This window comes from Eschrichtius robustus, chromosome 9 (genome assembly GCF_028021215.1).
Source record: "Eschrichtius robustus isolate mEscRob2 chromosome 9, mEscRob2.pri, whole genome shotgun sequence".
Taxonomy (NCBI): domain Eukaryota; kingdom Metazoa; phylum Chordata; class Mammalia; order Artiodactyla; family Eschrichtiidae; genus Eschrichtius; species Eschrichtius robustus.
Window position 1 is genome coordinate 14355944 of NC_090832.1, and position 14082 is coordinate 14370025.

The 14082-nt window shown below is 39.7% G+C and overlaps 1 protein-coding gene across 4 annotated transcripts in view; it reads left to right on the forward strand.

Annotated features, from left to right (window-relative positions):
• SYNE1 (spectrin repeat containing nuclear envelope protein 1) overlaps window positions 1–14082 on the forward strand; it is a 361050-nt gene that overhangs the window by 257577 nt on the left and 89391 nt on the right. For all 4 annotated transcript variants that reach the window (XM_068550708.1, XM_068550709.1, XM_068550710.1 and 1 more), the window contains 6 exons: window positions 5277–5432; window positions 8015–8185; window positions 10102–10235; window positions 10636–10840; window positions 12503–12685; window positions 13245–13391. In XM_068550708.1, coding sequence (XP_068406809.1) covers window positions 5277–5432; window positions 8015–8185; window positions 10102–10235; window positions 10636–10840; window positions 12503–12685; window positions 13245–13391 — 996 coding nt within the window. The remainder of the gene's footprint in view (window positions 1–5276; window positions 5433–8014; window positions 8186–10101; window positions 10236–10635; window positions 10841–12502; window positions 12686–13244; window positions 13392–14082) is intronic.

The window sequence follows — 14082 nt, forward strand, 5'->3', positions numbered from 1 at the left end:
AGTTATTTCCACCATTTTGTCTTCCAGCTCACTTATTTGTTCTTCTGCCTCAGTTATTGTGTTATTGATTCCTTCTAGTGTATTTTTCATTTCAGTTATTGGGTTGTTCATCTCTGTTTGTTTGTTCTTTAGTTCTTCTAGATATTTGTTAAACATTTATTTTCTCAAGTGTGCGCCTCCATTCTATTTCTGAGATTCTGGATCATCTTTACTATCATTACTCTGAATTCTTTTTCAGGTAGATTGCCTATTTCCTCTTCATTTATTTGGTCTTCATTTATTTATAGGTTTTTACCTTGCCTCTTCATCTGTGACATATTTTTTTGCTGTCTCATTTTTTAATTTTTTTTATGAGTGGGATTGTGTTCCTGTCTTAGTGGTTGTTTGCCCTGAGCCTTCCAACACTGGAGTTTGTAGGCTGTTGGGTAGAGCAGGGTTTTGGTCCTGAGATGAGGACCGCCATGAGACCTCACTCCGATGAATATTCCCTGGGGTCTGAGGTTCTCTGTTAGTCCAGTGGTTCAGACTCAGAGCTTTGCCCAACCGCCGGCTCATGAACCAAGATCCCCCAATATGCATGGCGTGGCCGAAAAAAAAAAAAGAAAGAAAGAAGAAAAGAAAAGAAAGTAAAAAAAAGGGGGGGGGGAAGGCCTTGGCTGTGGAGGGTGGGGCTTAAACAAGGGCAAGGTTTGAGTTGTGGGCGGGGCCAATGCTCAGGACCCACAGGGCTGGAAAAGGCCCTGGGTGCTGTAGGGGGTGGGGCTTAGGTTCAAGGAACAGAAGGGGCCCCGGTGTGCCCCCCACCCCTCGTCTCAGAGGGTAGGAGGACCTCACCTGGGAGCTCAGTGGGGCTCCCGGGCCCAAGTGGGCAGGGCAAATGCCCTCCACTCCTCTCCTGCTCCTCCTGGAGGGCCCCTCCCACCTGACTCTCCTGTTCTCCCCTCAGCCTCCTTCCTGTGCCCCCAGGACCAATGTGGCCGGGGGGAGGAGGGGGCCCTGTAGGGCAGGGGACCAGCCTGGGAGCTCAGCAGGCTCCCTGGGCCCGAGTGGGCGGGGCAAACGCCCCCCGCTCCTCTCCCGCTCCTCCCGGATGGCTCCTCCCACCTGCCTCTACTTATCTCCCCGGCCTCAGGGGTGCCGATCCTGTCTGGCCTCCACTTCTCCTCCCCCCTCAGTCCCCCACGTCCTACCAGTTCACTTGGGGGTTCCTCCCGTCTCCTTGGGCGTCAGGGTCCCCCACCAGCGGCCGGCAGGCATCCTAATTATGGGGAGGTGCTAACTCGGCATCTTCCCACACTGCCATCTTGACTCCGCCTCCCCAGACATCGTGTCGTTTTATTCCTGCGTGCTGCAGTATGCCTCTCTAAAAGAAATGGACCTTTTTCTTATGTAACCATAATATCATTATCACCACAAAAAAATTCACAGTAACCCCTGAATACTATTTAATGCCCAACTCATAACACTATTTCCTCAATTGTCTTTAAAATATCTTTTTTTTTCAGTTAATTTATTTAAACAAAGATGTCACAGTATCCACATCCTCCATTTCTTCTTAGATCTTTTAAGTCTCTTTAAGGTTTTTTTTTTGACACTATTAACTTGTTATAAAAACCGTAGACTGGACTCAGGTTCAGGATTAGCCTCTGTAGTTCCTTGAGATGCTCTCCTCTCCCCTGTATTTCCTATAAATGGAAATCAGCCCTAGAGGCTTGATTGGATTCTGGTTCTACTCCAATGAGCCAGTGCTTCCCAGGGGACAGTGTTACCTCCTACTGTGTCTCATTGGGAAGACCGAGCAGCATCTGCTTGTTCTCCTGTTGGTGATAAGGATCTTGGTGCATGTGGAGTGGGCAGACTCTAAATGTTTTCCAGTGACTTAGGACCACTTAATATTTCCTCAGGGTTTCTTGTTTATACAAAAGAAATGTAAGCTATTACAGCAAATGCTGTAATTTTTTTTTTAATAATTCAATAATTTGTATGTGTTACAGATTAGCTGTGATAGTTCTCTGTAGTATTTCCTAAGGACAATTGAAGGTTAAACTGTGAAGCAATTCTACAGAAACGCTTATTTTCCCAAATTTTGTTTTTATATTTCAGCTTTCAAAAAGAAAGGCCTTTGGTAATGATCTTCCTTCCAACCAGCAGTTTTTCTTTGGGGGCATATGTAAAGAGATGTATATTTAAGCTCTTAGTCAAAACTTTTTGGTTCAGAAAAGGAAGAGCACATGCCCTTATGCTGGGCTGACAAGCTCATGGATTGCAATTTCGAGGGTGCATGAAAATGGTAAAGAAAACTATCATACAGGGAACTACCTTGAAATTAAAAAAAAAACAAAAAACCTTCACATCAGAAGACTGGTATGTAAAAGATGGAAGACCAGAAACATGCATCAGCTAGTCTTACTGCCTTTCCAATTTTCCAGGAGCCAGTAGGGTTTCAAGTAGTAGGCTATCAATTCTAAAATGTACAAGTAAGCCAGAATTTCAAAATTTTACTTCAAAGGATGACTTCCTAAGTTAAAATGTTTTCATTAAAATTAAAACATAATTTCAGCATTAACATTAGAAAGATTAGTGCTTCCTTGTTACACTGTTATAATAATAAACTTGACTATTAAAAGACTGAAATATAGGTTAATTTAACTTTTCTTTTCCTTTATTTTTCTTCTGCCTTCTCTCCTTTTATTTTTCTCTTTCTTACTATTTTTTCTTCTCTTTAATGTATACTTTTTTCTGCCATTTTCCATTTTCTTTTTATGTACATGTCTTCTATTGAACACAGAGAGAGAGATTGCTAGCTGGAAAATGTAGCAGAAACTTGACCAAGTTTCACTCCTTTTCAGACCCAAATTTTTAACCTTCCAGAGGGTCACACCAGGCAGTGTCAGGAGGAAAAGCTTCAAGTATGGTTGAAAGAACTTAACTCCAATGCCAATTTGTGATTTCAAATGAAAAGTCATTTTTTTTGAAACAGAGAACAGAATGAAAGTAGACCACATAGTTATTTTGGGGCATCACATATAAATCACAGTAGCCTAACAGGCAGGTTCCATTTGGCAGTACCACAAACCTTGATAAAAATTTATTGTCATTTTTGAGAAATAGTTCTTCTGGACCAGAGTGTAGAATTCAAGCCAGCATACTTACATTGGTGACTGGATTCAAGCTTTATTTTGTTTACAAGATCTTGGATATTTTTCCACTCTTTCAGAAGTGATTTATGAATTTGAACCAACATAGAAACTGATATTTATGAATTAACCCAAGTTAAGAATGATTTATTATAGCAAAAAGATGTTAGGTTTGGCTTTTCCCTTCATTGATCAGAAACAGAATCATCTTTTAATTATTATTGGAGGGAAAGGAAAACACCTTTGTTTTGCACAAAATATATATTTCATTCCTGTTTCCCTCCTGGGTTTTGCTTTTATGCCAACATAAATGCGCAGGACACTTTTGAGATGTGTTTCTGAGCAATGGGTCATTCATTTAATATTGCTCACTTAAAAAGTTAACATCTATGGATAAATGAGAATAAATTCAATTCCAGTGGTTGAATTTTAGGATCCTATTAAAGACAATGTTGGAAGGATTATTTATGGTTATGTAATCTTTTAGAGAAGCAGAGAGAAAAATTCTTAAATAGTAAAGTTCATTATGTTTTCTTTACTGTATAAAGGGCCTGTAGCACTGGTAATCACTATACTTATTCTCAGGTTAATTATCAAAGCTGTCAAAATATTGACAAAATTATAAAATGAAAATGAAAGAACAGTTATTCAAAACAAAAATGATCTCTTTAGGCTACTAATTACATGAACTTCTAATTAATACATCAAGACAAAAATAGCTTCATAATAGTTAAGGAGAGAAAAATAAATAAATTTTCAGTGAAGCAGGGCAGATTACCAAATGGCTGAATAAAATGAACTCTTACATTTGCCTAGTTTTTAACAGCTTGAAAGGGATCTCATAGATTTATTTATCTAATGTTATCCCTTTGAGATAAGCAAATGTATTATTATTCCTATTTTATACATAAGGTAGGGAGTGATTAAAAGATTGGACCACACGAAGCAAAAATTAAAAGAGGCACATTTGTAACTAAAACAGCGGAGACCAGGACTTCTCACTAGTATCCTACCCATAGCACTACCCAAGCCCAGGGGAGTTATCCGTATGTGGGTCATGACAGGGGGCTGGAAATCTTTTTCACAGAATTGAGACATTATCCAAACTTAACATATTTTGCAATTTTCTTCACTCTAACCTCCAAGGCCTACAATCTGCATATCTAGTTCTGGGGGTGTACTTCTGAATATGAGCATGTAACCAGGATCAATATACAGCTTCTCACATCACCCCGACATGGATTTACCTCTTTTCCACAATTCCCACCTGCCTCCAGCACTGGGCTGGGAGTCAGTGGGCTCAGAAGTCTTGAATTCTAATTCTACTTCTGGCCCTTTTGTGACTGGAGACAGGTTGCATGACATAATCTCCCACTGTTCATCCATAAAACGTTGATAGCAGTCTCAGCCTGGCTCACTGAGCTTTCCAAAGTTTCAAATGGCTTTAAAATATAAGTGAGGATTATGGTTAAGTATGATCTCCAGATCATTGCCTCATTTTCTTTTTTGAACATTTCATCCTGACCATCATAAATGCAAATTCTAAAGAAAATGTGAGGATTCAATTTATGAAAAAAAACTTGTACAACTTTTCATACTCACTTAGAATCAGAGTATTTTAGGGAGAAAGGCAGGTTAATAGAGATTCTGATTTTTCATCTGAAGAAACTGAGACCCTGTGGAAGTTTCTCACTTGCGCAAAGTGGCACAGCTTGATAGTCACAGAAATGTAACTAAATCTCAGATACTGGGGTCCAGAATACCATTCTATTGCATTTCATCCCATGAGCTAGGACTATGTAACTTTTCCAAAAGCAAGATAAATGAACGTAAGAATATAAATCATGTTACCATTTCCAACATATATTTCTTTCCTTGTAGCTTCTTGAAAAAAATTATCTAGTGCCATTTAAATTTTGTGTGGTTTTTTTGTTATGCTAATTTCTCATGGAATGAAAAGAGAATTTTAAAAATTTAAATGTAAGAAGAAGTATCACTCTGGAGACCCTCTCCTGAGAATGATAAGCTTTTCAGATTAATAAAAGATTTTTTGGCTGTGAGACTATAATGGCTCAATTTCAGTGTACCCCAGAGTTCCATAATAGAATAATTTAAAATGACTGTTTCTTCATCTTTCAGGATCTGGAAGATTTGATTAAAGCAAAAGAAAAAGAGGTAGAGAAAATTGAGCAGAATGGACTTGCTTTGATTCAGAACAAGAAAGAAGAAGTCTCTGGCATTGTCACGAGCACGCTTCAGGATCTCAACCACACCTGGGCAAATTTAGACCACATGGTAACGTTTCTTGTGGAGAGCTGCCTCCAAGACCGTGCTTGCCATCTCATGTCCAAATGTGACATGGGTTTTGGCTTTCCTAATATAAATAAGTAAATAATCACGGAATCTACACAGCATCCATTGGTAGTGTTAAGTCCACTTTATTAACTTTCTTTTAAAGAGCTTAGCTTCGGATGTTTCCTATAATTAACATTACTATGAACATGACTTTCTTAATAATCTTATCCATTCCCATGTCCATAGATACCATCTAGGCACAGATGGTTCTCAGATGTGTATCCTCAGACTGGATTTCTCGCCTAAACTATAGACAGAGACAGACACAGAGGGAAGTCCTCTGTAGACATCTCTGCTTGCATGACCATTAGACATCTCAAACTTCCTGCCCAAACCAACTCCCATTCTTCCCCCACAAACCTATACTTCCTGCCACCTCAGTTCTTGACAACTCTACCCGTCCAGTTGCATGGGCTGAAACCTATGGAGTCATTCTTCACTCTTCTCTTTCCCTGAGACCCACATCGAGTCCATCAACAATCTTGTCAGCCCTATTTTCAGGATAGATCTAGAATCCAGCCTCTGCCCTCCATCTGTGCAACTAGCACCTAGGTCTAAATCACCGTCACTGCTTGCTTTGATTATTTTAATGGCCTCCTAAATAGTCTCCGTGCCTCCTGAGAAGTCCTGTTAAAATGGAAGTCAGGTCACACCAGTCCTCTGCTCGCAACCCCGCAGTATCTCCCTGTCTCATTCAGAATGAGGCCAAAGCCATGCGGCTCCTGCTGCCAGCCTACAGGTTCCTCGTGCTTCTGGTCTCCCCTAGTCTGGAACCCAATGGTGTGGCCCACACTCGGGGACTTTGTACTGGCTCTTCCCTCTGCCCGGAGCCCCCTCTCCCTAATATCCACATGGTCACTCCCTCTCCTCCAAGTCCTTGTTTAAATTCGCCATCTCAGGGAGGGCTTTCCTGACCGCCTTGTTTTAAATGACAGCCTTCGCATCCTCCCCTTACATTCCCTGACTCTCTTCTCTGCTTTGCTTTTATCTGTATTATTTATCAACTTCTAACCTATGAGATAGTCTACTCGTTTATTTAAATTCTCTCACTAAAATGTAAGCTCTGTGAAGACGTTTGACATTATGTGCTGAATAGAGGGTTGAATCCCCCAGTAAGAAGAATACATGTAACAACAACTCCTGCTCTGCACACACCTGTGCCAGTGGCTCCTGCCCGCACTTTCCACAGGTGAGGGCTGAGACACCAACAGGTTAATGGACAGGGACCAAGGGTGTACAGCAAACCGCTTCTCACAGCCCATGCGATGGTCTCCGAGGGCAGCTTTCTAATTACCTTATCTTTAACCCGATTTTCAATCTAGTTCATTTTATGTTATGTACTTTTATAAATCATCACAGTTCTTTGGAAACAATTTACCATCTAAATAAATTGAGTGGTTCTTTCACAGAAACATCTTCTCATGAAAAACAAACAAAAATAATACAAGGAAGAAATAGACGATTTAGAAATTCTTGATCTCTTGGCTTTACGTTCATGTTTGTTCCTGACTTTCCTAGGACAGGCCCTGGCACCTGCCTGTACATGGAAGTGTTGCCTCGTTTCTGCGGCAGCATTTTCTTAGGCCTTTGGCCCATGTGATAGTACCTCGATTGGTTTCAACATTTTTGGTTATGCTAAGAAAAAGAGCAGAGAATTCAGTTGCAAATTAATTTATATGATCTCTTTCCTTAATCATGGCCATACTTACTCCATATTGAAAAGATTAGGAGTGAAATCCAGGAAGTCCAAAGCAGGTATATTTCTAAATGATACAGATCAAACTAAAACCTTTTCTGCTGCAGATAAGTACAGGAAAGAATGTTCTTGGATGTTTTGTCTTAAGATATTCATTTGAGTATGTGTGTGTGTGTGTGTGAGAGAGAGAGAGAGAGCGCGAGAGAGAGAGCTTTTACATTCCTGGGGTGGATGGATAGGTAGATAGTTAGATAGATAAATAGATAGGTAAGTAGATGGACAGATGATAGATAGGTTTCACTTCTTGGGACCAGTATGCCTAGATTTACATCTAGATCTTTCACACTCTAACAGTGTGATCTCAGGTGATTTTTATAACCTCTTTGTCCCTCAGTTTCCTTAATATAAGGTGAGCATAATGATTCCATCTACCTCATAAGGTTGTAATGAGGATAAAGTGGGTTAATGCATTTAAAACACTCATTTAATATGTTTCCTAAACTGTGGTATTAAATATACTGACCTTTTATCACTTTTATATTATAATACATATAAATAATATATACTATAGGTAAAGGTTATATATATAACCTTTTTAAGCATTTTAATTTAGACTGCGTGATCAAAAGTATGAAAGGCTTAAATTTCAACATTGCTACATTTTACTTTTCAAATCTTTTTTTTAAATTTGAGTTTATTTATAACGCCTGAAATCCCAATGAAGTTCTTAAATGTTCATATTTTTCCCATCAATGCAATATATATTTATATATTTTATCACTTAAAATATTATGCAATTATAAGAAGCCTCTGTCCCTTTCAAAAGGTTGGGCAATTAAAGATCCTGCTGAAGTCTGTGCTGGACCAGTGGAGCTGCCACAAAGTGGCCTTTGATGAGATAAACAGTTACCTCATGGAGGCCAGATACTCTCTCTCCCGATTCCGTCTGCTGACCGGCTCTTTAGAAGCTGTGCAAGTTCAGGTAGACAGTCTTCAGGTAAGGGATGAATTGAACCCATCCTTAACATCCTTTTTAATTTGAGAAAAATTTTTTAAAAATGAGCAAATGCGAACATCATCCTGGAATAATTGGTGTATATTGTTTACATTTAATTATTTTAAAAATATTTAAAATTAATTTTACCTGCTTTCTTTGTTACATAACCAAACTTGCCTGTGGATCCCAAATTCTGGAATAACTGGTATATAACTAAATGATTTTTTTAATTATATAAATATCCCCATGAATGTATTTTATAAAATGATTTATAAATCTCCTGGATCCATTATTGCTGCCTTTTATGTCTTCCCTTTTTCTTTTTTTATCCTGCTTTTCTAAACACATTATGCAGGATTAAAAAGAAAACAAAAGAAAAATAGCAAAAGCCATAAAATTTTAAACCATTAAGTTGTTTTCTTTGCGTTCAGCAGAATGTCAATGGTGTGTACACGTAATCCTCCTTTTCTAGCACTTACTGCTTGGTTTCCTGGGTGTCCATCATCACTGTATTCATCCAGGAGGACATTGCTGCTGTTTGACTTAAACGGCACACTGTCCTCTCTTAGGTCACTGCTCTCAATCATCTACTGCCCTCACTTGCCTGCACACCTGGGCGCTGGGTGCTCTCACCTGCCATTGCCCTTTCTCCCTGGCTAAATAACACAGCCTATGGGATGGGCAAGTCAGGCCCTAAGGGGTGGGATGACAGCCTCGCATGTACCCTCCTTACATCGGTCCACGTCCCTGGCTTGGCAATCAAAGTTTATATGTTGCTGACATGAAATGCAGACTTTCTGAAGGGAATGCCCTTTTTTTGGGTGAGGCAGGAGGGAGGAAGGATAAAATGAGCATATACAGTTTCCTTCTTTTGTGTGTGTGCGTGTGCGTGTGCGTGTGTCTGCGCCGCACGGCATGTGGGATCTTAGTTCCCCACCAGGGATCGAACCTGTGCCCCCTCCATTGGAAGTGCGGAGTCTTAACCACTGGGCCGCCAGGGAAGTCAAAGTACATACAAAGTATGTACTTTGTAACCTTGTACATACAAAGTACAAGGTTAAATTTCCTTAAACCTTAAAATAGTTGTTGCAGATACTAAGAATCATTAAAACTTATTTTGAGAATAGTTAAGTTTAAAAAGATATTTTATAACTTTGAGGAGGTTAGAAGTACTTTTTAATTGAGCTTACTCTGTGTTTCACATCTTCTGTCTTAAGATATGAAAGGATTCAGGGTCTATTCCTTATGTATTTTGATTTGGTGGCAACCATATTATCAGTGTTGAGTAGGACTGGATTTTTGCAGCCTGCTTCACCTATGGAGTTTTACTAAGAACTGAGTCTGTCACTTCAGCAACATTTCCAGGGAAATATCTTTCTTCACTGGTTCTTGGTAGACGACTCCACCAAGCCTATAGCCTGCCTAATAAATATTCTTTACAAGGAAGAACATCAGAGATAGAACTTAGAGCTGGTACTCAGAAAAGCTATGACTTCTTAAAGTCTCACTCTCAGGGATTTCTGGTAGAGCAACTTTGGGTAAGTAATAAAGTAGAGATCTGGGCTTTGACCTTGAGCAGCAGAGAGGACCACAGTACGATGGATTGCACACCCAGCAGTCCCACACCTTCCTCCTCGATGGTGGATGGGGCTCCCCGTGTGAGCTTTCCCAGCAGAGTTCCAGCTCCCAGTCCAAGAAGTCTCAATTGTTAAGAACCCTCCTCACACCCATAAGAACAAACTCATAAAAAAGAAAAAATGGTTATCTAAAGAAAGCTCAAAAAGCATTGGGGCAAAGTCATGGTTTTTGTATTTGTATGTTCATATTTATGAAAACAGCTATAAATTACTCTTAAACTTGATCATTAGAAGTTTTAGATCCTGTTTTGTCATCTGTGGCACTTTTCCTTTGGGCAGAATCTTCAAGATGATCTAGAAAAACAGGAAAAGAGCTTACAGAAATTTGGCTCTGTCACCAACCAACTGTTAAAAGAGAGTCACCCACCTGTGACAGAAACTCTTACCAATACGCTAAAAGAAGTCAATATGAGGTATGGAACATGCCGGTTTTACACTGTTGTTCATTATTCATATCACAATCTTATTATAACTAACAATATAATTAAAACACTGGCATTTTGAATTTGAGCTTTATAGGTTCTATCCTATGAATGTTTTAATTTTCACAAAATGAACTTAAGGATAAGTAAATGTAGTGAAGATATTTAGAAAGGAATTAGAACTGCGGTATACCCCAAGATTGACCTCATTTCTACTACCTACCCTTGAAATATGAGAGTGAAATGTTACTTTTTATTACGTGCAATAGAAATGAGACATCTGCATTATTTCCATATTCACATGAACCAGGATCATGAAAAATAAAATAGTAAATAACCGCATTTGGTGAGAGGTGGGAATCAGCCCGTGAGTGTTGGCTATCATTTCCAGATGGAATCACTTGCTGGAAGAGATCGCAGAGCAGCTGCACGCCAGCAAGGCCCTACTTCAGCTTTGGCAGAGATACAAAGACTACTCCAAACAGTGTGCTGCTACAGTTCAACAGCAGGAGGGTCGAACCAATGAGCTCTTGAAGGCAGCCAGCGACAAGGACATCGCAGACGACGAAGTTGCCACATGGATTCAAGATTGCAACGTATGTTCAAGAACTATCGCGTGTTACCAACTTGCCAAGCTTAGACTTCTCAAGTTTAGCAGGGCTGGTGCTGCTGTGTTTAAGCTTTTGTTATGTCTCTGTGTGAGACGACTATCCAAAAGTAATTGTTTCGAGTATCAGAGAGCCTGCTAGGTTTTCAGAACACAGTTGCACATGTAACAGATTTAAGAGATCCCCTCCCGTTGTTCTATCTTTAAAGAGTTGTTTTCCCATTTTTCCTAATGAAATACAGTCCATGTGAAAGACTTAGGCTTTCTGTTTTTACAGAGGTGGTCAATATAAGAAATGACCATATGAAGAGTAATGTTACATCTTTTAAAAATCCACTGTTCCAAGGTATTGTCCAGTGAGGTCCATTATCTCTTATGTAAGCATCAACATAATAATTTCTTCTAAGAACTTAATGGTAGGAAGAGGTCTTTCTTTCCTGATTTATGGGTATACTTCTTTTTAATAGCTTTTTAATATTTCTCTTTTTCACTGCAGCTGCCAATAACCTACTTAAGGTTTTCAGGAACAATTCTTCTCTCGTTTCACCTATCACATGCCTCTTACTACTTATCCTTATTTGTCTCTATTTTAATGAATTTATTTCAAAGACCTTCTTATAAACTTTCCCAAATCAGTTATTAGAATTAGGCAAGTTATAAAAAGCACATAAATAAAAGTTTAACCCATTCTAAGACCTTCACATGAAAAATGAATAATCGCTTTAAAGCTAAAGTTTAAGATTTACGGTAAATTCTGTGCTTTTTTTTGCTCTTTCCACATAGTTTATCTTTATAAAATTTGTCATTTTCAATTTTCAGTCCTCCTTCGTTGAGATATGCCTGTTCTAGAGTCTAGTGCTCGAGATGATTGCTGTGAATTTTATGATCTCTCTGTCAGGGTTAAAGTTGCCCTTTGTTTTTCCCCTTCTCACTGTAGCCCCTGCACGGGTGTAGCAGGCTCTGCTCTCTCTGTATCTGGTGGGGCACCAGCAACAGGTGGAAGAATCAGTCAGTTGTCATCCCTCAGAGGCAGATGGAAACCAGAACCAGGGAGTTTCCACCAGCTTATTAATTTGGAGCATATAAAAGGGTCCCACAAAAAATGGAGGCAAGAGATAATCACAGAAAAGAACGGAGATCGAGTCTCCTCTTCCTCCTGCTCCCCAGAGCCATAGCTAGGCTTCTGCACCCACCAGGAGGGGAGGGTGTGCTGTAACCACTAAAATGGGACCACACGTATAGCTCCTCTCTCGTGTGTATAATATGAAGTCAAAAAAGGTAAAATGTAGCCCTGGGTTTTCAATTTGATACCAATTACATGAAGAGGCAGGAAAAAACTGCCAAGATGTTTTCAGTTATTGGCTCTACTTGTAGATAACGTTTTTTCTTGTTTATATAAGTTTTTCTGCATTTCCCCGATGTCCTACAATGAACCTATGTAGCTTTTATAATCAGAATAGTACATTTTTGAAATGTTAATACACATACATGTTTTTAAAAATGGAATTCAATTCTTGATTATTTTTTCCTGCAGGTGAAGGTTATTCAGTGTAATAATTTGACAAATAAGAATTGAGTGTTTCTAATTGTTTATACTAAGGAGTACACTTAACATGTGGTTTCATGATGGGCATGCTTTCATCTTCTGTAGGACCTCCTCAGAGGACTGGGGACAGTTAAGGATTCCCTTTTCGTTCTCCATGAGCTGGGAGAGCAACTCAAGCAACAAGTAGATGCTTCGGCAGCATCAGCCATTCAGTCCGATCAACTCTGTTTGAGTCAACACTTATGTGCCCTAGAACAGGCTCTTCGCAAACAGCAGACTATGTTACAGGTACAGAGCTCACATTCAGCAGGTGTTATAAACTGGGCATTCTATAAAACCTGGGCATAAACACAGGAAAAGAAAAATATTTTGTCATCGAGACAATGCCTCCTTCAAGACCAGAAAGTTAAAAAATAAACAAACTTGGAAGTTCCAGTGGGGTCAAGGGAATGTGGGAGTCCTGCACTTTTCTCTACAATGTACTTTTGCCCCAAAATCAGTGCTTCCTTCCACGGTAAAATATGTTCAATTAATAGACATTAAGTGACTTTAATGTTAACAGTCATGTTTACCTGACAAGTTTTTGCAAGAATCAGAATATATTTCTGTTTGATAATGTATGTAAAAAATAACTTTAATGGGTTAATTAATGGTACGTAGAAGTAATTCTAAGTGTTAAGCAAACTATATAAATAAAAAGAAGAAAATTTAAATTACTGTAGCCTTGTCTTTTTAGGAATGGCATCTTGAGAATGGCAATTTGGCACGAGAATATGAAAAATAATTTTAATATCCACTTCCCCTTTCACTAGATTTCTAAATACCAATTTTCTTTTGTGAAAAAAAGGCTGGAGTTCTTGACTATGAAACCTTTACCAAGAGTTTAGAAGCTTTGGAAGCCTGGATAGTAGAAGCTGAAGAAATATTACAAGGGCAGGACCCTAGCCACTCGTCTGACCTCTCGACCATCCAGGAAAGAATGGAGGAACTTAAGGTAAGTGTGTTCAAATCCTCATCCCAGATCTTCTATCTTCTATCTTCAAAATCCTGAAGAAAACTCAAAACTCCTGACATAAGCCTACTTTTTGTTCCCAAGGAAACTCTTGCCAGCTCTGCTTTCCTGTTCTCTTGAGAGGAGAGATGGCACTGAGCTCAAGCTGATCTCGTGGTCCGTGATGGGAGACCCCCAGGAACAGTGCTCGATTCCACCTCCCTCCTCCTCCTCCTAGCTCTGGTCGCTCCCCGCGCCCAATCCATCACCTCCTTCGTAGCTCTTGAACCTCCCATCTCCATCACTACCATCATCCACTCCTACTTTAAGCTGTCCGATCTTGCTCAGGGGCCAAGGCCACAGCCTCAGCCTCTGTGGACCTCCTTGCAGCGACCTCTCTCCCTCCAACCTATAGCTGCCAGAGTGATCTTTTGCTTTTAAAAGGTTTTACTTAATTATGAACTACTTTACAGTAAATAAAATAGTACAATAGACATGCACATTTTATTACTGTTATTCCTCTGCTTAAAACCCTCCATGGCTTCCCGCTGCTCTCAGGCTAAAGATCTGTGTGAAGTATCAAGACCAGCAATACCCGGCTTCCACCTCCCTAAGGGTCTCGCCTTCACCTCCGTCTGTCTCCTTCTCCAGGCACTTGGGAGCTGCAGTGCTTCCCAGCGTCTGTGTGGAAGAT